General features: G+C 42.1%; 1 protein-coding gene across 2 annotated transcripts; it reads left to right on the plus strand.

The window, feature by feature from the left end:
- Positions 1–61: 61 nt before the first annotated feature.
- UBR7 (ubiquitin protein ligase E3 component n-recognin 7) lies at positions 62–20239 on the plus strand. 2 transcript variants are annotated; one of them, XM_032785259.2, is made up of 12 exons: positions 62–424; positions 2491–2624; positions 3712–3772; positions 3937–4032; positions 7554–7607; positions 8971–9076; positions 11315–11502; positions 12186–12317; positions 12698–12860; positions 16450–16682; positions 17446–17507; positions 18683–20239. In XM_032785259.2, the coding sequence occupies exons 1-11, from the start codon at positions 260–262 to the stop codon at positions 17458–17460; spliced, it is 1347 nt and encodes a 448-aa protein (XP_032641150.1). In that variant the 5' UTR covers positions 62–259; the 3' UTR covers positions 17461–17507; positions 18683–20239. The 2 variants fall into 2 exon arrangements, with proteins under 2 accessions (XP_032641150.1, XP_032641151.1); XM_032785260.2 differs by lacking the exon at positions 16450–16682.
- The last annotated feature ends 4168 nt before the right edge of the window (positions 20240–24407 follow it).

Below are 24407 nucleotides of genomic sequence, written 5' to 3' on the forward strand. Positions count from 1 at the left end.
TGAACGGTCTGACCACCAGCTGCCCCATCATGTGACCACCACCCCCACTCCTCCGTCACGTGGTCTCGACCAGCCCCGCCTCACTCTTTGTGACTTGTTGCTATGTGCCCCATCTGCCCGTGTCACGCGCTGAACCCTTGTGTTGCGGTCTCCCACGTCACGTGGCTTGTTAGCAGTTCCGCTTCCGTTGTGGCGGCGCCCCCCAGCGTTGGGTCTCGTTTCCCGCCTTGTGCCGTGTCTGCCTCGGTCGGATCCCGCGATGGAGGCTGCGGCCGGGGGCGCTGAGCCCGCGGGCGGCTGCGCAGCGGCCCCGGAGGAGCCCGTGGTCTCCCTGGCTGACGTGCTGGCGGAGAACGAGGAGCTCGAGAAGGAAGCGCGGGCGGTGCTGGGTGGGAGCGATCACGAGCGCTGCAGCTACTCCCAGGTGAGGGGCCGGGAGGCAACGGAGGGGTGGGAGCCTCCTGCAGGCGGAGTAGAAACGGCGGGGACGGGCTCGGAGCCAGGGCGGGTGCAATGGGAGCGGCTCCCCCAGGCGGGGCAAGTGGGAGGGGGCGAGGGAGCAAGCGGGGCGTGGTGGTGAGGCTGTCGCGGGGCAGGGTTGGGGAGAGGTTTAGTCTTTGATTCTCTTATGGAGTCCGTAGGTGGGATTCTTACTGAGCAAGAGCCCAGCGAGTGCCACTCGGGGCGGGGGTGCTTGGCCTCCCCCTCTGCCATGCACTCGGTGCCTCCTTTGTGGCAAGCTCAGGGACAAGGCTGGACTGCGGAGATGGTCACTCTGGGGCAGAGGGAGAGGTCCAACATCCTTGTATTTTGGGAAACCTGTCTTTGATAGGGTGCCTTTCTGTGCTCTTTCTCTCTCCCACGCATGGTTTGCAGGCTGATAGTGGGGCCCCACAACATCCCAATTCAAGAGTTTACCTCATCAGACAAAATGTAGTTGTTGGCAACTGTTATGTGATGGGCATTGGTGGGAGACAAAGTTGGGATCTCTGCCTGCCCAGTGGGTATATAGAGGGCTTGGTGTCCACAGCACTCTGCCTAGCTCTGAAAATGCTTAACCCATAGTTTTTTCTCCATACATGCATGCATCTGATGAAGTGGGTTTTAGCCCATGAAAGCTTATGTCCAAATACATTTGTTAGTCTCTAAGGTGCCATAAGTACTCGTTCTTTCAACAAATTATCCCACTTCCTATTTATTCAAGTACAGGGCTTGGTTCATGAGAAGCAAATCCTGGTGTGGCTCAGGGTGCCCCTTGCGTGCTGCAAGAGCCTTGTCTTGAAAAAAAAATTGTATTTCCAGGACCAGGAAATATATTCACATCCTCACTGCATTTATCCTAGTCTATCCCCTTTTAAAGAGCTGTTCATAGGTCAGCATTTTGTACTACAAAAAGGTCCTTGGCAACTTTGTGAATGCACTCACTAAATGCCTTGTTGTTTTTGCACCCAGTGCCAGCTTGCCCCCAAAACACCAACTTGCTCCTAAATCAGGTGTGGGCAAAGTACAACCCCTGGGCCAGATCCGGCCCCTTAAGGCTTTGGATATGGCCTGTGAGCTGGATACAGCCCCTCAGGGCTTTGGATCCAGCCCATAGGATTGCCACCCCTGTGGGGCTATGGACTGCACGCCGCTCCTGGAATCGGCCAGCACCATGTCACTGAGGCCCCTGGGAGAGTGGGGTCAGACGGCTCCACGTGCTGCCCTCACCTGCTGGTACTGCCCTCTGCAGCTCTCATTGGCCGGGACTGGGGAATTGCGGCCAGGGGGAGCTTCAGGGGAGGTACCCACAGGCGAAGGCAGTGTGCTGAGCCCTCTTCCTCCCGTCCCCCCCCCCCCCCCCGCTGCCATCCAGGTAAGCGGCGCTGGGTCTGAGACCACACCCCAGCCCTAAGCTCCCTGCTGCACCCTGCACGCCTGCCCTGAGCCCCCTGCTGCACTGCTCCAGCATCCCAACCCCTGCCCAGAGCCCCCGCTGCTCCCCTCCTACACCCCAGCTCCTTGTCCTGAGCCCCCTGCCACACTCTGCTCCCCTCCTACACCCCAACCCCCTGCCCAGAGCCCCCACCACACGCTACACCCCAAACCTGTGCCCAGAACCCCCTGCCGCACTCTGCACCCTTCCCTGCACCACTGCCCTTAGCCCCTTCCCACACTATGCACCTGCTCCTGCACCCCAACCCCCTTCCCTGAGCCCCCTCATGTACCCTTCCTCTACCCCAGCCCTTTGCCCTGAGCCTCTTCCTGCACATCGCACCCCCTCCCAAGCCCTACACTGCCTCCCGCTCCCCAGCCCTACATTCATGGTCCTGCATACAATTTCCCCATGCCGATGTGGCCCTCAGGCCAAAAAGCTTTCCCACTCATGTCCTAAATCCAGTTCTTCTGACACAAACTGTATTTACTACTTCACTTCAACAGCAAATTATCTTCCTTCAATTATTTTTGCATCTCTTTGCATTTCTGTAGTCATTTATCTTGTTTTTGTAGGGTGCTGTAAAAAGACAAGCCTTGTATGCCTGCAGTACTTGCACCCCACCAGGAGAAGAACCAGCAGGAATTTGTTTAGCCTGCAGTTATGAATGTCATGGCACACACAAGTTATTTGAACTATATACAAAAAGGTAAATCTTTTTTAGAGAAGGGAGATATCGGAGTAATTTCTGAGATGCTTCTTTTTCTTTGTCATATTGTGAAGAAATAAAGCATTACATCAAAAAGTAGTCTGTGCCTTTATGTTAAGTGCCCATCTTCTTAAAGAGATGTTAATCTGTGATGTGGAAAACGATTGCTGATTGCAGAGGCAGAAATGGCACTGAAGAAGTACACAGTACATTTGGGTTCTTTCATTAAAGCAATTACTAAATGGGTTTGGAGCGAGTGGATTTCAGAAAAAAACAACACTGATCTCAAAAAACTTATTTCCAAAGTACAGATTGTGCTCCTCTGTTAAATTATAAAGTATTCTTGCTCACATGTTTTATAAGCACTTTTATTCATTGTAAAGAACTTTCTAAATATTAAGGCCCACCACATCTATCTGAATCAAGTAAAATACGTAGTGTGCACAGTGCTAATCATTGGCATGCAGCCACCTCTGGGGTAGAATGTAATGGCTGTTCAACAAAGCACAGCACTACTACCCAACCATGTAGGTTAAATGAAGAAAAATATTTGAATATATTAAATGAAGATTATCATCAGAATATATTGAAACTGAATCTTTAGTAGGCAGATGAATTGCCCAAAGGAGAATTTTCCCAGAGCACCCCAACTAATACCCCTGCTAATACAAACATTTCAGTATGATATTGAATGATCGCAAGTGGAAAGGAGTTCAGTTGCATATCTTATCCAAAAGACAGTATCTCCAGTAGCACAGACATCCAACTAACTTAGGCCCCAGTCTTTCAAACACTAAAACATGTGCTTGCCTTTATGCATGTGAGTAGTTACAGCCGCAACAATTAGATCTTCCATTGAGGTTTCCCAGCCAAATACTATTGTAACTCAACACTGCTGAGCTGAGATCTGACAGGACCACAGCATGCGATGGTAAGGCTTCAGTACAGTCTGGCCAATTTTCACATATGTTTTTGTTTAAATAGCTCGTGAGAGCATTTCACGGTTCTAAATAAGGAGCACTTACAAGAATAAGACTATTTTAAGACAGCATAAACAATCTGAACTATTATGTCTTTCTCTTTCCAGAAACTTCCGCTGTGACTGTGGAAACAGCAAATTCAAAAATTTGCAGTGCAAGCTATTTCCAGTAAGTTTAGACACTAATCTTTATATTGTCAAGATAGCATGTGGCTCATTTCTTAGGAGGTTTGAATAGGATGAGAATTGTCTTCAGGTTATACAATCTCTCAATAATGTTCATGTTTTTTCACCAGGTTGTACATTAAAACATATATCCTATTTCCCTTCTAGGAAAAGGGAAAAGTGAATTCAGGCAATAAGTATAATCACAACTTCTATGGATTATACTGTGTTTGTAAAAGACCGTATCCTGATCCTGAAGATGAGGTAAGAAATGCACAGTCAGTAATAATACTGTGGATAAAGTGCACAGACCTTTTTTCTACATAGAATGTTGATACATGCAAAGTAACGCACATTGGAAAACATAATCCCAACTATAGATAAAAATGATAGGGTCTAAATTAGCTGTTATCACTCAAGAAAGAGATCTTGGAGTCACTATGGATACTTCTCTGAAAACATCCACTCAAAAAAACAAACAGAATGTTGGGAATTTAAGAAAGGGATAGATAAGACAGAAAATATATTGTCTCTGTATGAATCCATGGTACGCCCACATCTTGAATACTACATGCAGATGCGCTTGCCCCATCTCAAGAAAGATATATTGGAATTGGAAAAGGTACAGAAAAGGTCAACAAAAATGATTGGGATATGGAGCGGCTTCCATATGAGGAGCGATTAATAAGACTGGGACTTTTCAGCTTGGAGAAGACGACTAAGGGGGGATATTATTGAGGTCTATAAAATCATGACCGGTGTGAAGAAAGTAAATAAAATAGTGTTACTTATTCATAACACGAGAACTAGGGGTCACCAAATGAAATTAATAGGGAGAAGGTTTAAAACAAACAAAAAGAAATGTTTCTTCACACAGCACACAGTCAACCAGTGGAACTCTTTACCAGAGGATGTTGTGAAGGTCAAGACTATAACAGGGTTCAAAAAAGAACTAGATAAATTCCTGGAGGATAGGTCCGTCAATAGCTATTAGCCAGCATGGGCAGGGATGAGTGTCCCTAGCCTCTGTTTGCCAGAAGCTGGGAATGAGTGACAGGGAATGGATCGCTTGATGATTACCTGTTCTGTTCATTCCCTCTGGGTCACCTGGCATTGGTCACTGTCAGAAGACAGGATACTGGGCTAGATAGATCTTTGGTCTGACCCAGTATGGCTGTTCTTATGTAGAACTATGATCCTCAAATTCTTCCATAGAATGGACTCCATCTTAATAGAGGGATCTTACCTGCTGTGTCACTTTTGTTAATCATTTTATATAGTAGTCTGCATTTAGACAGTGTTTTAAGAGTACAAAGAGTTTTGCCTTGAAAATAGACAAGGAAGACGGGCAATAAATTAATACTGTTTCCCTATTCAAAAACTTAAATGAAGGGCCAGCCCCCCATCAACAGATAAAATCATGTTTCGTTTTACCCGTATATCCTGACAAATTAATGCTGGGCAGTTCCCTCAATAAAGTGAGTCAGCTTGTGGAAATCTTGGATTTCCAATTATTTTTTTATCATAATGTCCCAACTCTGTATTTGTTTACCTGAAAATTCAAAATAATGATAAAATACTCCTCCAATTATTAAATAACAAAGCACAGTCTCTAAGAACTGAATGATAAAAAATATATTCCATATCAAAGTTCCCAGCACTGGTATTGTACGTTATGAAGCAGTCATATCTGAATTAAAATTCACCACTTGACTGGCACATAACACTGCAGGGTTTTTTTCTCTTCAAAATATTGGATTATAACTAGTCTGTCTCTCACCTCTTCAGTGGATAAGGAAAGTTAGAATGTGTTTATAATATTTTGCTAAATATTCTGTATTTTTGATTAATATGAAATATTACTACACTATAATTGTATAAGAAATAGTGATTTCTTGTCACAGACGGCATCTTGCGAATAGGCAATTCCAAAATAGCAAATGCAGAAAAACAAACATCTGGTTTCTTGTTAGACCCATTTGAATGTATAAATTAATAAGACAAACACCATAATTTTGAAGTACAGTACACCATCAACTCTGCCAAGTTCTAGGGTATTTAGCACTTTATAATAACGGGCAAATGGATTATTTAAAAACAATGTTTTAATAATGAAGCAAATTGTCTTGTATTATGTTTGACAGAATTCTAAAGTTGAATTAGCAGGTCTAGCTCTCCTACTGCAAACCCGATGAGACTCCTAACATAAATAACTCTTCCTGCTTCTACTGATGTGTCCATTATTTATACACTTCCAGTTATGAGAAAGGGGTCACAAGTGCATGCAGTGAAGATTTAATTTTTGTCTCTTTTTTTGTGTGTGTGTGTGACTGGTTGTCATCCCCAGGGTGAAGCCTGGAAGCCATTAGAACTGCTGTGCCCCCATATCTTTCAGCTGGGTTGGCCTCCAACACTGCTCTGCTGGTGATATCCAGCCAGCCCCTCCAGGCCCTGTTATCCCCCAACAAGACAGCAGGTAGTACGCCGCACCTGACTGTCTCACCTGAGTGCTTTACCTAAGCCACTCATGGACTGACAGTGGAGGCACCAGCCAATTTCCCAACTCTTCAGCCTTGCACCCCTACTGGAGTATAAACCCAGAATTATACCATCTTGCACTGCACAGGGTTCTGGATAGTGCAAGATCATTAAATTAGTTTGCTTCCCCCTCGATAGGGGGAAGATATGCAACAGCCCTTGGTAACAGAGCCAAGATTCTGACACTTCACTTAAAAACACACTGGTTGAGATAAAACATAAAACAAGTTTAGTAACTACAGAAGGATAGATTTTAAGTTATTATAAGTGATAGCAAACAGATCAAAGCAGGTTACCTAGGAAATTAAACAAAATTGCAATCTCAGTCTCATACAAACTAGATAAGATTTGAATCAGCAATATCTCACTCTGACTGATGATACAAGCAGATTTTAGCTTCCTTACACAGGCAGGGCTTCTTTCTTTCCCGCCTGGGACCCCCTTCCTCAGTTCAGTCTTTGTTCCTCTGGTGTTTCCAGGTGTTGTCTTGTAGGGGAATGATTCCTAGTCATGAGGTCACTTCCCTCTTATATAGTTTTTCCATATGGCGGGAAACACTTGTTCCAAGTCAAGTTCCCAACCCAGTTCATAGATAAGTACTGGTACCAAAATGGAGTTCAGTATCATGTGATTTGGTCATAAGCCCTTGCATGATCCTGATGAGTCATGGCAGCCATTGCCCATAGCTGACTGAAGAGTCCACAGGTGAGGATAAGATCTTCCATTGTCTTTGTTGATGAGCCATTAGCACTGTCTAGCTTCTTCATTGTTGTACCTGATAGGCTAGTTGTGGGTGTTTCTAACTTCCCATCTTTCAGTAACACACAAATAGCAAAACTTTTTAACTTCATGTACAATGATAGCACATACAATCCAATGAGATATTAATGTTTAGCAGATCAAGACTTTTAGAATGATACCTCACAAGGCATACTTTGTACAAAACATATCATAATTACATCACAATGGTAAATTTGGGGTGCAGAATGTCACAGAGAACATGTCTGGCAATAATGGAACAATAACCTTGTTAGACAATTGGGAATCTCTAGCCAGAATATAATAAATTAGAAGTGCTTCAAAACTTTGGCTGCTGAGGCGGTAATTATTTATAATGGCCATGCAATTTAAGTGTCTCACTGTGGCAAGTGATTCACTTGTATATTCTTTAGAATACACAGCACTTAAAGGCCTGTGAAAAACTTTGAAGGTTGGTATTATTGCTAATAATATAACCATTCTTGTAGATCCCAGATGAAATGATCCAGTGCATAGTTTGTGAAGACTGGTTCCATGGAAGGGTAAGGATATGTATTTAAGAAAATTGTCATCTTGCCTGGAAATAAACTAAAATTAGTGTATTCCTTAGGGAAAATCTTACTTGGAAAAGTAGGTAGGGATCTTTTGAGAACCAGGGCAAGAATTTTCAGATTAGCTCTTTTCAGGCTATATGAAAAACCCTAAATCTGTATTCTTTCCTGCTGGCAGTCGTCAGAATGAACTAGTACCCAAATTGGAGAGGACCTCTTCTTTATTCAAACTTGCTCTTAATGGATATACTAGTCCTAATAAGTGACTATAGACATCTAAAACTTTAATGTTTTATGGAAGACTGTTCTGAATGATAGCGTTTCCCGTTGGAATTGGAGAGGAAAGTTATTGAGCACACCATTATCAACTGTGATCATGATCTGTGGTGAATGGCAGCTCATTTGATGGGACATTATCTTAGAGCCATATTTATTTTGGGTAGGAGGGAACAAACTGCACAGTCAGTGCCCGATTAGGAACTTAGGGAAGATTTTTCAAGGCAAATGGGCAGGGCACCCAATTACCATTGAAAGTAAATGGGAGTTGGGTGCCTAGGTCACATTGTTGCCTTTGAAAATCACCTGCTTTATGTCGCTAAGGGTAGATTGTGAAATTCCATCCAGACAGAAGCAGGTAGAATGGTTGAAGTCCTGGAACAAAGATGTGAAATAGGAATGTTGGTGGTATAGTATACCTTGCATTAATTATAGACTTTCTGATTCAGATAAATTATAGGATTACTTTTTCCTAAATGTTTATTAGATATTAAGTATTTTTGATGAATATTCTAGTTTTAACTATAAAAATTGGTCAAAGATGTCAAAAGAAAATGAAGGCAATTTATTTTAATCATCTTGATGTTTCTCACCAGTTTGTTTGAAGACAGTTTAGATTTTGTATCTAACTCTTTTCACATTGATCCCATACTGAAGCTGAAGAAGGATACAGTGTTTAGAAAACTTATTTAGTAATCTGAGATTCTCTCCTTGCTGAACAAGAGGGCCACTTAAAACTGCAGTGTGTAGTAGCTGTCCTATTAGGATAGACAAGGTTTGGAAGTATCCATAAGTATTCCTGCTCGCTTGGCTGATAGAGTCCAGACTTAGAGAGGCTAATAATCTGGATACATTCCTTAAATTTGATTGGTCCTCTCTCATCCTCTAGCAGTATGGATACGGGGTATGGAGGACAAAGGGGGGATAATACACTGCTAATGGGAGTACTGAAAACATGAGGGAAGAGGTGGACATGATGCTTGTTTTTCTGCCACTAAACATAGAGCAAAAACACTCTGCAGAATCCATTAATTTGCAACTAATGTGTCTGTCATATGTTCCTATTTCTTCTTGACAGCACCTTGGGGCAGTTCCCCCTGAGAGCGGGGACTTCCATGAGATGGTGTGCCAGGCCTGCATGAATTGCTGTGCTTTCCTTTGGGTGTATACTTCACAGTTAGCAGGTAAAATTAGGAGAGCTGTACTAATATTTCTATTCTATAAACCTCCCAAACATAGCGGATTTAACTCACGTAAGCCTATCCAAGTGAAAAACAGATATTTGCTGACAGGGCTGAAGAAATTGTGTTACTACTTAGACAAAATTCTCAGGCAATAAAGTAGCTTATGTGGCAACTTTAGGTCTTGTGCTTTATTAAAAAAAAAGGCCTAATTGTTAAGTTTTATGAAATCTTGGTGGTGGTTTTTTTTTTTTAGTTTTGAAAGTAGTTAAGTGTATTTTCTCACCGTAGGTATTTATGGCAAGTATTGCATAAAGACTTGATACTTGCCCCCAGGAGTTTACATTCTAGGCTAAATCAAAACTACTGAAAAGACATTACAACACTGCGGGGAGGTATAGGGAAACAGAGGTTGGGGGAGAGATGTTGGACTAACAGTGAATGGACCCTGAAGGGTGAGTCTGCATCAAATGAATATGGAGAGTTCCCCTTTGCTCTCTTTGGAATGTGGTCTCTCTTAGGGAAAACAACTCTCCAGTTGTCTGATCAAAATAAATACAGTAGTCCTAGTGTTCTTTGTTGCACATTCTTCTCTTCAGGATTAGAAAAAATGTAGGAGCTAGGAAAAAAGGGAATCATCCCTTTGGGCACGACAGGGTATGGATCACTTGAAGATTACGTGTTCTGTTCATTTCATCTGGGACATCCAGCATTGGCCATTGTTGGAAGATAGGATACTGAGCTACATGGCCCTTTGGTCTAACCCAGTATGGTCGTTCTTACGTTAGATTGCTTTGCTCCACAGCAGGTGGCTGGCTGAAGGTGCTTGTTTCCAAATGGTTGATTATATCAATTGCTGATTATGACCTGCTAGGTCATAAAAAGTTGGTTCCTCAGGATGTCTCTAAGGGGTTGATGTAAAAGGATTTCATACATGGAATCGTCTTGTAGTATAAATACATGACAGTGCTTTTTCTTAGAATAGGTATGGCATGGAGCATACACTTGATTACACGTTAAAGAGGTAAACCTGTTATATACAGGGAGCCACATAGCATAGTTATATAATATGCTCTAGCACTGTGGTGCTGAGATTGCTTCGCTAAATCATGAAGGAAGCTAGTGGAGGCTATCCATCTTTATATCCACCAGGATTGCTTTGAAAAGAGGTGACCGAGGTTTTTCCCTGGTAAAATAACTAAGAAATAAGGAGCAAACTCTGTAGCACATGCTCTCAGTGAGATGTTTGATCGCTTTGGTTAATATTCACTCACTCTAGAAAGTTATGTTGACAATGTCAGCTGTCCTGGTGACAAGCGAACTGAATGAGGGAAAAGTAGTGCTCTTAAGGAGCAGCAGTCACTTGTTTCATGAATTTGTGACTTTGACAGCATCTGCCACAGAGAGTTCCAGAGCTTGAGAGTGACATGCTTATGTATGTTTGCTTAATTTTATTTGTAACTGATTCATAATTACACTTTATAGATATATATGGAGAAGTTATTATTTAAACCAGTCTGTTTTTTGAGAAGCCTCTAAAATTGGGAGACTGTTGCATCCTCCACACAGAATATTGTCCCTTTTGTTTGTCTTTTAAGACCTCTGTAAACATTCTAAAAGTGTATTTTGTAATAAATTAAACATATTGTTCTTGGTTTCTTCCATCTGTTTGAAAAAATTAATTTCAAGGGTATATTGGGAATAATATACTAAAATAAAATTAGAGAAAGTACCTGGCTACCATCCAACTTTTACAAATACCATTGAATTTCAAATACGCAAAGGAAGACAAGCATCCTAGGGGTGTATTCAGCACCCTATGAGGTCATGGTATTCCCCCCGTTTTTGCCGTTATTTTCCAGTAAACTCTAGGCTTTCAGGATGAAAGAACAATGAGGGTTTTCTTTTCTGCTTTGGAAGTGGGAAGGCAAAAAGCAGTTAAGCAGTTTAAATCAGTCTTTCAGTTAATAAAAAATAAACTCAGTGTGACTTGTTCTGTAACACTTTTTTTGCCTGAGGAGGCGTGGGGGGTAGGAGGAAGCTATGATAAAAGATTAAGCAGTTGTATTATTGTTTAATGATATCATAGGATCCCCAGACAGCTCTAGAATATAACCTTGTTTTTATTGAAGTGTACAGTGTTGTTTGAGCACTTGTATGACATTACAGTGTCAAAAGAAATTCTGAAACTGCTTTCTTTGACTGGCAAGCTTATGTTAGTTATGGATATACATTTTGTAGTTCCTACTGTGACCAAAGTGACCTCACTTGAAGATGAAAGGATTGTGCTGAATGTCAAGGAAACTGAAGAACAGAACAGAGAAATCAAAAAGGAAAGTGGAGGAGATCACCAAGGGAAGATCAAGGAGGAAGAGCAAGTCGAGCAGTATAATGAGCCATCTACTAGTTCTGGTTCTAAGTGTCCAGAGGTAAACTGCACATTTTTCTTACTGTCTTATGTTTCCTCTCTGCTTAGTGTGGGCAAAGCTCCTCTTTTGGTTCTGTGAACAGGAAACCTATAGTCCACGCTCCCTATCAATTCTTCATCTACGTAATTACACAAACTTTTAATATTTATCCCAGCGCAGCCTCCACTGCAGTAGACATGCAAGTAACTACTGACGTGAAAGGTTAATGCGTCAGTTGATCAGCCAGTAGAGCAGGGCATCAGAAATACAGTATGCTCAGCAAAGATCTTCCATTCCTCTTCTTATGTCACCCCTTTTGGTGCTTGATCAGCCTGAGATCACTTCTAAATATGGAAGTACCACCCACTGCAACTGTGCCATCAAGCTAGCTCAGATCTAGTTTCTGAGCCCTTTATTGCTTTTGCATTGAATCTGATGTTGATTTTTAAGAAGAATAATCAATTAATTTAGAGTATGGATGCCTTTAACAGTTTTAGCTGATTCTCCTGGATATGTAGCAGTGTCCTTATAATTCAGAGTTTACTCTGAACACACATTAGGGAGCTTTTTAAAAAAAACAGGGATCAAAGCAGGGGACAGTATTGTAGCTCAGAAACGGACAAACTGGGAAAAAATCTAAATTGAAACCCCTTTGAAATAGAATAGAAGAGTGAAAAATACTGACTTGTTTCATTTTAATTCAGACAGTTCCAAAAAGTGATGAACCGGTCTGTAAGCTGCGAGAACTCCAGACCAAGCAGTGTCTAAAGAAGGATACCGCCACCTTTTGGCCATCTAACTGGCGGAGTAAATTGTGCACATGCAAAGACTGTTTAGTATGTATACATTTTGTTTTCTGGGCTAACATTTACATTAGCTCCTTGAAGACTCTGCTGAGAGAAGTCAATACATAATACAATTTGTAAAACTTCCTTGTTCTGACTGTAAATATCTATTGGAAAATATTCCACTAATCTAAGGAAACAAGTGTGGATCTTATCTGATGACTTTCTCCTCTTCAATATTAATAATATAATAGCCTGTGAACATTTTGTATTTATTTACCTACTGTCTAAAGTAAACACAGTTCTGGAAGCATTCACAAGAAGAGGCTGAGATACTTGCTGATATAAAATAATGTGATAAATGTAATTTCGTTGGCAAATGGTCTGTAAAGTTGTAAGCTGGAAAATAATAACTAACTTTTACTCTTCAGAAAATGTATTCAGAACTGGATGTCCAATTCCTGACTGATGAATGTGACACTGTCTTGGCCTATGAGAATAAAGGTACAAGTGACCAGGAAACAGACAGAAGAGATCCTTTAATGGACACGCTTAATAGCATGAACAGAGTCCAGCAAGTAGAACTCATCTGTGGTAAATATAACTTTATTTTGGGAATTCAGCATAGCATGTTAAATATATAGCTTATCTAAGGGAGCTATTTAATAGACCTCCTACTTAAATAGCAACAGTTTCTTTAAAAAGCAGCTTATAAGAGACTCTTTAACTAACCTCCAGAAAAATTTCTGTAGGAAACCTTGATCGTTTTTGTCACTATTTATATTAAGGAAGCAGATTTTGTAGAAACTTCTGCTTGTTTTCTAATTCAGCAGATCGGCAGTGATAATTCCTTGTCAAAAGTTGATATGTTAGTATTAGCTAGCTTAGTTTTCTGAGTTCATACATTATGTATATAGCATCAACAGCGCAAATAGTTTCTCTGCCCTGCACAGCTGTCATTATAAGTAGATAATAGGTAGGGAGGGGTAACAGTGAAAAGTATGGGACTGAATGAGGAAGTCAAGCACTCACTTAATTTTAGTTTAGTTTACTTCTTATATGCATTATTTGTGGGGCGGGGGAATTGTCAGCTTCAGGGCAGATGGAATTTCCTGACAGTGTTCTGTCCCTTATCTGTGGAGTATACCCAAACTCTGGTCCAGTATCTATAGACATGAAGATGGAGGTACTTGAAAAATGGTGCAGCAGTCCCTAAGCAAGAGGCTGCACTATATCTGACATGTTCGAGCATTTCTGGGTCAACAAGCCAGAATATTCAGTCAGGGCTCCTACACCGAAGACTTAGTCAATTGTATTAACTCATGCTCTTGCCCCTTTTCGAAGAACACAATGTGCCAGTGTGACTGTATTGTACCTCAGAGCAGAATCTGTCTTGCTTCAGTGAACTTAAGCTAATAAACCCTTGAGGGTTTACACAAGTGTTCACATATAAAGAACAGCTAGTACTGATGTATTAATTTATTTATAGGGCTTGATTCTCAGGTTTATTTTGTCCTTAAAATACCCATTTAAGCTGGTTGGTCAAGGCACAGGGGAATTCCCTTATGTAGGAAGCATCTGTCAGTGATGTCAGGCGCAGGGGTGTTGTCAGAGTATGTGTCCATGCTTGGTTGCTCCTAAAAATCAGCGTGTTAGTTTCAAAATTTCCAAGAACAGAACAAACTGCTTGATTCTTGCTCAGTTAATTCTTATTCAGAAAGGTACAGCTTGCTTTTAACTTGCTGTGGGAAGGTGTATCGTGAATCTGGTAAGGAAACAGTGGACTGAGCTGAAGACTTGCCAAGTGCTAGAACTGGAATCTGTATCCCATGTTCAGCCAGCTTGTCAGCCCAGGCAAGTGAGGCACAGCCTAACCAAGAATTTCTAAAAGCTGAAAGATATTTTCGATAGTGGTTATCGAATTGATAAATATAGATTTACAGACAGTTAAGCATCTATATTAAAAAGTTAATATAATTCCACAGGAAGTGCTTCTGATTTGATTTAAATCTGTCACAACTCACTGTCCAGTAGTGGAATGCAATACCAAAAAGTTAGAAGAATGTAGCGCTGCATGAGGCTCAAATCTTGGTAAAGCTAATAGTGCCTCAAGAAGCTGCCTTGTTACCATGGCAGTTTACCACATCAAGAAGTCAGTTTATAAACGTGTTGCTTTGGTAACCACTGTGAGGCCATGGCAGGATTGTAGCTGTTCAGGACAGTTCTGAACTTGGTGACATATGTTTGGAATTTGAGACTTTAAAATTTTCAGTAATGGCTGCTCTAGAAAATGACATTGTGTTTGATCTGAGAAAAAGAGGATTTTCATTAAGATCTCAAGAAGAGAGATGTTCAGTCATTAAGGAAGGCAAAATAACACCAGCAGTGGAGGTCTTGAAGAAAGACGGGAAAAGAACGCAGCAATTTCAGACATCTTGGTACAAAGTTCATAAATGGCTAACAGGTAGCGCTATGAGTAACAAATTATATTGTTGGCCCTGTTTGCTTCTTTCAACTAAAAAAACCCATGTGGGCTAATGAAGGTTATGGGGACTGGAAAAAATGTGTCACACAGCACATCTATACACAGCTCATCACAAGAGCACATAAAAAATGAAGTTTCCTTAAAACGCTTAGAGCAGTCAAGCACTCTTATAGATGTGTTGCTTAGTGAGCAAAGGTGCCTTGCTATCTTAGAGCACAACAAGAAAGTCAGGAACAACGATTTTGAAGCAACTAATTGATATTTCAGTTTTATCTTGTCAAGAACTTGCATTCCATTGTTGTGAGATGGAACAATCTCTCAATCAGGGTAATTACAGGGAACTTTATATTTTTTGTCATGACAAGAAATTGAATGTTTATTGGCAGAAAAATGCATCCATTTTTTCTGACCTATCAAAACAAATTGATCAAATGTGTGGCTGAAGAAATAATATCCTACATTGACCGTGAGATTGAAGAATGCAGCTTTTTTGCTTGTGAAGTAGATGAAACAACTGACATTTCTCATTTAAGCCAGCTTCCACTTGTGTTACACTACGTGGACAAGAAGGGGCAAACACAGGAGCGGTTCATGGGTTTTAAAAACATCAATGAAAATCGAACCGCAGTTGCTTTGAAGCAGGTTCTGAATTCAGTGCTGTTAAAATACAACTACAAAAGAAAACTTGTCTCATTCATATGATGGTGCTGTAGTGATTACTGGTGAGCTGGGAGGTCTGCAAGCCCTAATTAAAAAAGAGGCTCCACAAGCTCTGTTTGTGCATGATTTTGCCCACAAATTAGATTTAGTTCTCCAGCAAGGGGCGCAGTGTATTAAAGAAACCCGTGGCTTTTTTGCAACCTTGGAAGGCTTCTCCACATTTTTTACACACACAGGCAAACACAGTGAACTGCTGGATTGAATTGTGGGCCAAAGGATACCTTCCCGCTGTGCAGTTTGATGGACATCCAAACAGCAGAGTCGTACATACCATTGTCTTGGAAAGAGAGAAACTTCGCAAAGTATTTCAGGAGATTGTCAATGCCAGTGGTTGGGATGGAGAATCTCGGTGACAAGCCATAGGATACCTTACAAAACTAAATGATTTCCAGTTTCTTTTTTTGCCATACTCCTACTGCAACATCTTCAGCATCACTGACATTCTTGGTGGTGATCTTCAGAAAAAGGCTGTTGATGTAGATTACTGCAATTGGCAAGTTCAGTTAACAATCACAAGGGTTGGTGATCTGCATTAAGAAGAAGTGTTCAAAGAAGTGTTTAATTCTGCAGCCACTACCCTCACTGACTTACCTTCACCTCCAAAGAAGGGTAGGCTGGATTTGGAAGATGGATTCTCTGAAGATGGTCAGAAAATGTATTTGCAACTATACAATGAAATCACTGACATCATCATTCTGCAGCTAGTTCTCAGGTTTGTAGACATAAAGCCCTCCACTTCACTGAGCTATCGGACTCATCAAGATTTCCAGCTTTCAGGAAACAGTTCCCCACAGATGCTTTTACCTCACTCTCCAATTCTTATGGCAATTACTTTGATTTAGATTGTCTCAAGAATGAGTTTGGTGTCATTTTCAAAGATGAGCAGTTTCAAAATCGTTCTGTTAGCAACGTGCAGCGCTTAATCAATGAAACTGGGCTCTGAAGTGCTTAAGGAAGTGTACTGCTTTTTTTGCTTAGTTGCCACTTTACCAGCAACAACAGTGTGTGTGAAGAGAAGCTTTTCTTGCCTTAAACACATCAAGACATACTTGAGCACAATGGATCAAGGTTGTCTCACTGCACTGGCCACAATATTCATTGAAGAAGAACTGTTGTCTTCCCTGGAGAAGGAACCAGCCTGGTACGATGATGTTATTGCACGCTTTGCTTCAAAAAAAGAAAGATTGATTGATCTTCACCATATGAATAAGGTAAGCTTATGTCACTTAATGGATGTCGGTTTCTTGCTATGACATGAAATTTTTTGAATGACTTTTTGATACTGTATTTCTATAGCAAATGGTCCACTAAATAATATGTGATTGTCGGGTTCTGATTTGCCAGTTGATTAAAAACCTTTTTTTAAAGCCGTTGTCTAAGTTGTGTTGTTTAAAATGCTAATGTTGCCTTTTTTTTTTTTTAGTTGATGGGATTATATTATAGTCACATAGTGAGTGCAGGCTCTTTGAATGCATGAAAATGCTCAGAGAGATGAGATTAGCTGAACAATGTAAAGTTATGTTTAGGACTTTAATAAGAAGCCAGCGTGTAAAATAATATGAAAATGTTCCAACTGTCTTATTTAGAAGTACTCTTCTTTTTCTTTCTCTGCAAACTGATTAACTGAGTGATCTTTTCGGTGTATTTAATCTTCTTATAGCCATTATTATTCAGTGGGTGGGGGTGGATACAACTATGGTGATTTGTGCTTCTCCTGTCAAAGTCACAAGCCATCATTGCTCACAGCTCTAACAGTTAGCAGCTTCTGCTCAAAGTGAAGTTATTGAGTAGGAGGACACGCAGATTTAAGAACCACCTTAGAATAAAGCCTTGCCACAGCTCTTCATTAATTTATAATCCAAACTTGAAGTCTATTTACTGAAGCAAGTCTAGTCACTTACTAGTTATCAAGAGGAGACAGCAAGCAATCATTGAAGCATACAGTTGAGGGTTTTTTCCATTTTTTTCTTCCAGAATACAACGACCTAAAGACAGAACTGACTGACTATCTCAGACGATTTGCAGATGAAGGAACAGTAAGCTATAACTAAACAGTGTTTTCTAGGAAAAAAACTCAAGTTCTTTTAAAAAACTTATTTTATGACAGGTTAAAATTTCCATATTTTTTTGGGGGGAGTGGAGTGGGAAATAGGAGAATGAAGAAGAAATATCACCTTCATTTTTGACTAAGTTGAGAAAATGCATGTGCCGTAAGTAAAGGAAAGATTTGTTGAGAGACTGCTTGGGCTCTTTGTAATTGTGCACATAATGTCTGTTTATCTTTAGGCTTTTCTGTTACAACCCATTATTAGTATATTAAAGTATTGATGAGTGCAGTTTAAAAATTCAACTAATTTTTGTTTATAAACTAATGACTTTTTTGCATAAACATCTTTTTTGTCCTTTATCAGCCTCTGTAACATTTCTTAGGAGTAAGAATAGGTTACTATCACACTTGATCTGTTCAATCATACTTTATTCAAGGCATTCACATCCCATTGTCAGTCAGCACCTTGAACTTCCTTTGTACCTTCAAAGCTGTGTCCCCCACCCCCACCCCCTCAGCTGAGACATTGTGGTACCATTTTCGGTTCTGTTCCTAACTTGGCTGAAATACAGGCACTGCCTATGCAATTATGCAGTCTTCAACCCCCTGCAGTCCTACTGACAGCTTTCATTTTTGTTTGTAGTGTTGCTGTAACAATGTTAATCCCAGGATATTTGAGAGTAAAGGTGAGTGAGGTAATCTTTTATTGCACCTACTTCTGTTTGCGAAAGAGAAACTTTTGAGCTTACTGTGTAAACGTGAAAGCTTGTCTGTTTCACTAACAGAAGTAGGTGCAATAAAAGATCACCCCACTCATCTTATTTCACTTGGTAATTAGAGTTCCTGATAGTTCATAAGAGCGGGACAAGCATTTTACTTTTCTAATATTTTCCTTCCTTTCCCTTGGGGCCTCTCTCTTTGGCATGCGGGAGGGAGTTCACATGCTTTTATTGTGGAATTTATGCTTTCGCACGGGGTAGGTCAGGACCATTGTTCTTAACAAGTTGGATTCCTTGATACTGCTGGTGATGTTTTACATGTGTGTTACAAATACTGTCCTGAGAAACTTCTCTCATGTAGTTCTTATCTGTTAGGTGGTCCTTTTTCCAGGTATGTATTTTATTGTACTAGTTTGTCACAACTTGGGTTTCATTTTGTCATCAGGTTGTTAAGAGAGAGGACATTCAGCAATTCTTTGAAGAATTTCAGTCACGCAAGAGAAGACGGACAAATAGGATGCAGTACTACTGCAGTTAGACTGAAAAGGCTTTGACTTTCATAAGGACAAATGGCAAATCCCTCCTTCAGTAAATAGAAGCAGCACCTTTGCTAATATTGAGCTTTTCCTAAATCCTGCTTTCCCAGAGGCCTCCTCCAACTCTGCACATTCACTCTGTTCCGTAAAATACTTCTTACTGTTGTAGCTTATACATATGTCTAACTTTATTACAGGTACATTGCATAGCAACTTCCCATGCAGATTTCAGACAGTGTCGGTATAACTTGAGTTGTCACAAGTTGGTTTTGTTTCAGAGGGAGTGAACTGGTTCTTGTTAAAACAACTTTTATGCCATTGTGTGTCTTTGACCTGTTTCACTTTAGTACCTGTAGCTATATACCGTACTAAAGATGGAGGCAGACAACCTTCTGTATTGGGAATAAATCCACATTGTAGTGTGGTAGAGTATGGCTCTGTTGGTCTGAATACTTCCATACTAGCTCTTCTAGTGTAGTGTTACTGTCATCAGTTTACAATACAAAGGTAGAGCGTTCTTGTTCACCTGGAATGTTTAATCAGACTGATGGGCATAATTCTCCAAATGTTAAGGTATGTTTAAACCCTTAGAGGAAAATCACAACTTAAAAGTAGGGTCATTATGTGAACTTAAATTGCATTGTGCTTGCACAGGCTAACTCCGTTGTTGCTGTGGAAGTGTATTTTCTGAGTAGGAAGAGATTAAGAAATCATGGACTGGTCTTTAAGCAACAGCCTATGCCATATTTTTATTACCACTTTTAGAAAAACTTGTTTCTTTGGACAGTAACACCTTACATTCTAGTGAGAGGCTAAAACTGAGCCATTCTATTAATGTAAATGGAATGATACTAGTAGGTTACAACCTAAGCTTTTGGGGGTTTTAAAAACTGACCTCTCTTAAGCTGCTCTAGTTTTTAAATGTTTCAGAAAGGAATACGTTAATGTAACATTTTAAAACCTATTTGCTGCCATATAAACTTGTGACCTTTTTGGAACCACTGGGGTAGTTACTGGACATAAGACTCAAATCTACAGCTGAAGTCCTTAAAACAAAACTTAATACCAGAACTTACGTTAGTTTAAAACCCACAATTGAGAGGCTTGAGAACATTTTTACATTAGTTAATCTTAAACTCCCAGTTGATATGTATAGTATTTGAAGGGCTTGTATTTTCCCCAGAGTCTGCTTTTACATCAGCCGTATTGCTTTTTGGTTTTAAACTTGTCCTTTACTACTACTCCCATTAATTTTGTTTGACTGCCTCACTTAGCAAAACCTAGTTTTGGCAGAAATAGGTACTCAGTTAATTGGTTTGTTTTATGCAGATATGACAAGTTGCTTTTAAAACTATGTTTCTGGGTAATGTATATGCTCTTTTTGTAGAAATTGTTACTGGAGTTAGATACGCATTCTACTCCAAAAATGATTCTGTAAAATTTAAATAAAATTACTGTTCAGACAAGCTGCATGTCATGATTGCTTTTAGAATTAGTGTTGTGTAGTTTAGGCTTTGTGCATCCAGTCCGAACAGTATATCTTTCAACTCAGGAATAAGGCTGTGGGTGTGTATATGTTTTTAGCCAAGTTCCTGTATACAATCATGAGACTTCCACTGTACAAAGAAACTAGAGGCAAGGACAACAGCTGATTTGAAAGTAACTAGGTACCTCATCCAATCCTACTAAAGCAGTCACTAAGCTCAGAAGGTAACAGAGTCAAGTTAAGTGTACTTGGTTTTTAAATAGCAACATCAAACTGTGCCCAAAGGTAATATCAACCAAAGCAAGCAAGTGCATCTTACTGAAACAAAAACTAGGGAAGTCTCAGAACAGCAGTGCCTTTAACCAACCATTTTTGGAATGGAAGTCTCTTTAAATGTTTAAATAGCAAAATAAATCTGCAATATTCACAGAACAGATCTTAGCCCTTTTCCTTACAGATGAGATACTGGCTTCTGAGGTGCCTGACTCAGTTTAAATAAAACTTTCCAGAGAATGGACTTTGTGAGGTCTTGCGCTAGTATTTGTTAGAACAATTGGCTGATCAACTTTAAGAAATATGACCTTGGGAAAGCTTGGTGGGCAAAATGAAAACTTTCTTCCTGGTTTAAAAAGAAAAATGGTTGCTTATCTTTTGTAACTTTTTCTTCGAGACGTGTTCCTCATATCCATTCCATTCTAGGTGTGCATGCCCACATGCACATTTGTCAGAGACTTTTGCCTGAGCAGCAGGGGTGCCCCCTTGACTGCCACACTCATGTATCAGTATATTAGGTACCACCAATCCTATGCCCTTTCAGTTCCTTCTTGTCAGCAACTCCAACAGAGGGGGAGGAGGGCAGGTAATGGAATGAACATGAGCAACGCATCTCAAAGAACAACAGTTACAAAGGGTACGTAACTTTTTCTTTGAGTGCTTGCTCATGTCGATTCTATTCGATGACTCACAAGCAGTATCCTTGGAGTTCAAAGTTCAGTGGCTTGTAGTACTGCCCTGCTGAAGCCAGCATTGTCATGGGCCTGCTGGCTAAGTGTGTAGTGGGACGTAGGTGGCTGCCCTACAGATGTCCTGGATAGGCACTTGGGCAAGAAAAGCTGCCGAAGAGGCCTGCGCCCTGGTCAGGTGGGCAGTTATAATCACCAAGGGTGGCACCTTCGCCTGATCATAGCAGTAGCAAAGGCAGGTGGTGATCGAAGAAGAAGTTCTTTGAGTGGACACTAGGCAACTTTTCATCCTGTCAGTCACTGTAACAAACAATTGCATCAACTTGTGGAATGGCTTGATCCTTACAATGTAGAAGGTCAACGCCCTCCTAACATCTAGGGAATGCACCCTACGCTCCTTCTCCTCCAACTTAGCGGCTTTGGAAAAAAGACAAGAAAATGCCTTGGCTCATATGAAACAGAGACCACCTTGCGCAGTAAAGGCAGGTGTGGATTCAACTGGGCCTAGTCTTCGTAAAAGACCATATAGGGTGGGTGCTTACCTCGGAACCTAATCTCAGAGATCTGTCAGGTAGATGTTACTGTGACCAGGAATGCAACCTTCCAGGACAGGAAAGAGAGAGAGCAGGAAGCCAGAAGCTCAAAGGGGGGAGTCCCATGAGCCACTTCCGCACCAGAATCAGGTTCCAGCGAGGAACAGGGTCCTTAATGTGTGGGTAGAGGCGCTCAAGGCCCTTGAGCAGGCTCTCTCAAACAGGGGTCGCTGCTGCTGTAGAGAATGCCCCTGGTGAGCCTGACCAGGGCAGTGTGTTTAGTTGCCCTGTCCGCAGGTCTGGCCGATTGCAGCTCCTGCTGGCCACGGATCTCTGCTCCGGGCCAATGAGAGTTGCTGGAAGTGGTGCGGGCCAAGGGACTTATTGGCCATTGCATCCAGCAACTCCCAGTGACCCGGAGCAGCAGTCTGCAGCCAGTGGGAGCTGCGATTGGCCAGACCTGCGGACAGGGCAGGTAAACAAACCGGCCTGGCCCCCCAGGGGCTTTCCCTACAGAAGCAGCAACCCCTGTTTGAGAAACCCTGCCCTGAGGAACCCGACTGTCATGTCCTTGGCAAAAACCGACCTATCTTTGAGCAGTGGAAGGAAGGCTGAGATAGCCATCAAGTGGACTTTAAGAGATGAAAAGGACAGGCCTTGGAGCTTGAGAAGCAGCAGGTAGTCCCAGATTAACTACATCGAGGCTTGGTCAGGCCGAACACCTTTATCACAGGCCCAGCAGGTGAACCACTTCCATTTGGTCAGGTAGGTCGCTCTGGTGGAGGGCTTTCTACTGCCCAACAGGACCTGTTGGATATCAGCTGAGCAGTACTACTCCTGCTCATTCAACCATGCAGCAGCAGCCAAGAAGTGAGGTGCAGCACTGCCAGATTTGGATGCAGAAGACTGCCCTAGTTTTGGGACAGCAGGTCTGGCTGGAGCGGTAACCATAACAAAGCAGCCACCAAGAGGTTCAGAAGTATGTTGAACCAGCCCTGTTCATCCCCCAAATCAAGCAGAAAACTTAGCATTTCCTGTTCTGTCTGGATGCAAACAGGTCCACTTTAGGGAGGGGATGATGGAGGCCAGGGAGACCGTGCAAAATTTCAACTTCTTGAGAGAAGTATTGAGACGATGCAGGTCCAGGATAAGTCTGAGACCCCCCTTTTGCTTTCAGGATTAGGAAGTAGCTGCAGTAGAACCCATTTCCCTTCCTGTCCCAAGGAACCTCCTCCACTGCCCCCCAGGTGCAAGACATTTTTGACCTGGACAAGCAGTTCCTCATGGGAATGGTCCCTGAAGAGGGATGGGGAGGTGTGGGCCATGAATTGCAGGGAGTAGCCTGAAGAAATTGGGTTAAGCACCCAACAGTGCAATGTTAGTCAAGACCAGGTCGATTGGAAGGGGTGGAGGCAGTCAAGGAAGGAGAGCGATAATGGATCCAGTGAAGTGACCAGGCCGTCATCCTTGAGCACTTTCTGGGAGAGTCAGAGGGAGCAGATGGGCAGGAAGATGACAGGCGTCACTGCTTAGACCTCTTGTCTCTGTCCTTTCTCCTGTAGGAACCCAATCAGGGAGTTCCTCAGTTCCTTGATCGTGGAGGTGAAGGATGGAATCGCTTCTTGGTCGGCAGGCCCAAGGAGCGGAGGGTGACCTAGGAGTCTTTAAGGCTGTGGAGCCTTGAGTCCATCAGCTTAAAGAGCCCCACCCCCTTAAATGGGAGGGCCTGAATAGTGGCCTGCCTCTCTTTGGACAAGGTGGAGGATTGCAGCCAGGAGCTGTGCCTCATGGCCACCGTAGAGGCAACCACCCCAGCTGCTAATCAATAGCATCCCAGGCCATTTGAAGGGGTCCCCTCACCACCACTGTACCCTTGTCCACAAAAGCAGTGAACTCCTGGGCTTGATCCCATGGAAGGGGCTCTTTGAACTTAAGGGAGTCCAACAGGTTAAAATTGTACCTGCCTCATAGGGCCTGGTGGGTTAGACACCCTGAATTGTAGGCTGGCCATCAAATCTTTCTGCCGTATAAATCAAGTCTCTTGGCATCTTTGTTCTTTGGTGTGCCACTAACATGGCCCTGCTTGTCCCTTTCATTCACACGGACACGACCAGTGACGCTGCTGGAGGGTGCGCGTAGAGGTATTTGAACCCTGTCACAGGGACATAATACTTTTCTGCCTTCTTAGAAGTCGGTGGAATGGAAGAGGGAGTTTGCCACAGCGATTTCGCAATTGTAAGGACCCCTGCTTGGACAGGCAGAGTGGGCCGGGCCAGGATGGCGGAGGATAGAACGTTAAAGAGGTCGTTGGACTCTTCTGCGATCTCAGTCTGTAGTTTCAAGTTAGCAGCCACCCTTTTAAGGAGGGCCTGGTGTTCTTTTAAGTCGTCAAGGGAACTGCCCATTTGGGAGGGACCTGCCACCACTTCGTTTGGGGATGCCAGCAACTACACTAACTGGAGGAGTAGGTTCCTCTTCCCTCTCCAGGGATGGCTCCTTCAGTGCAGAGGTTTGGTGTGCTGCCCTCACGGAGGATTCAGCACTACATTCCAATTCTGGGCCAGAGCCAGTTTGTCCAAGGTGGCCAGGGAGGGCTGGTAGGAACACAAGAATGGCATTACTGGCACACCCCATGGGTTCCAATACGGACATT

The sequence above is a fragment of the Chelonoidis abingdonii genome, chromosome 4 (assembly GCF_003597395.2).
Source record: "Chelonoidis abingdonii isolate Lonesome George chromosome 4, CheloAbing_2.0, whole genome shotgun sequence".
NCBI lineage: Eukaryota > Metazoa > Chordata > Testudines > Testudinidae > Chelonoidis > Chelonoidis abingdonii.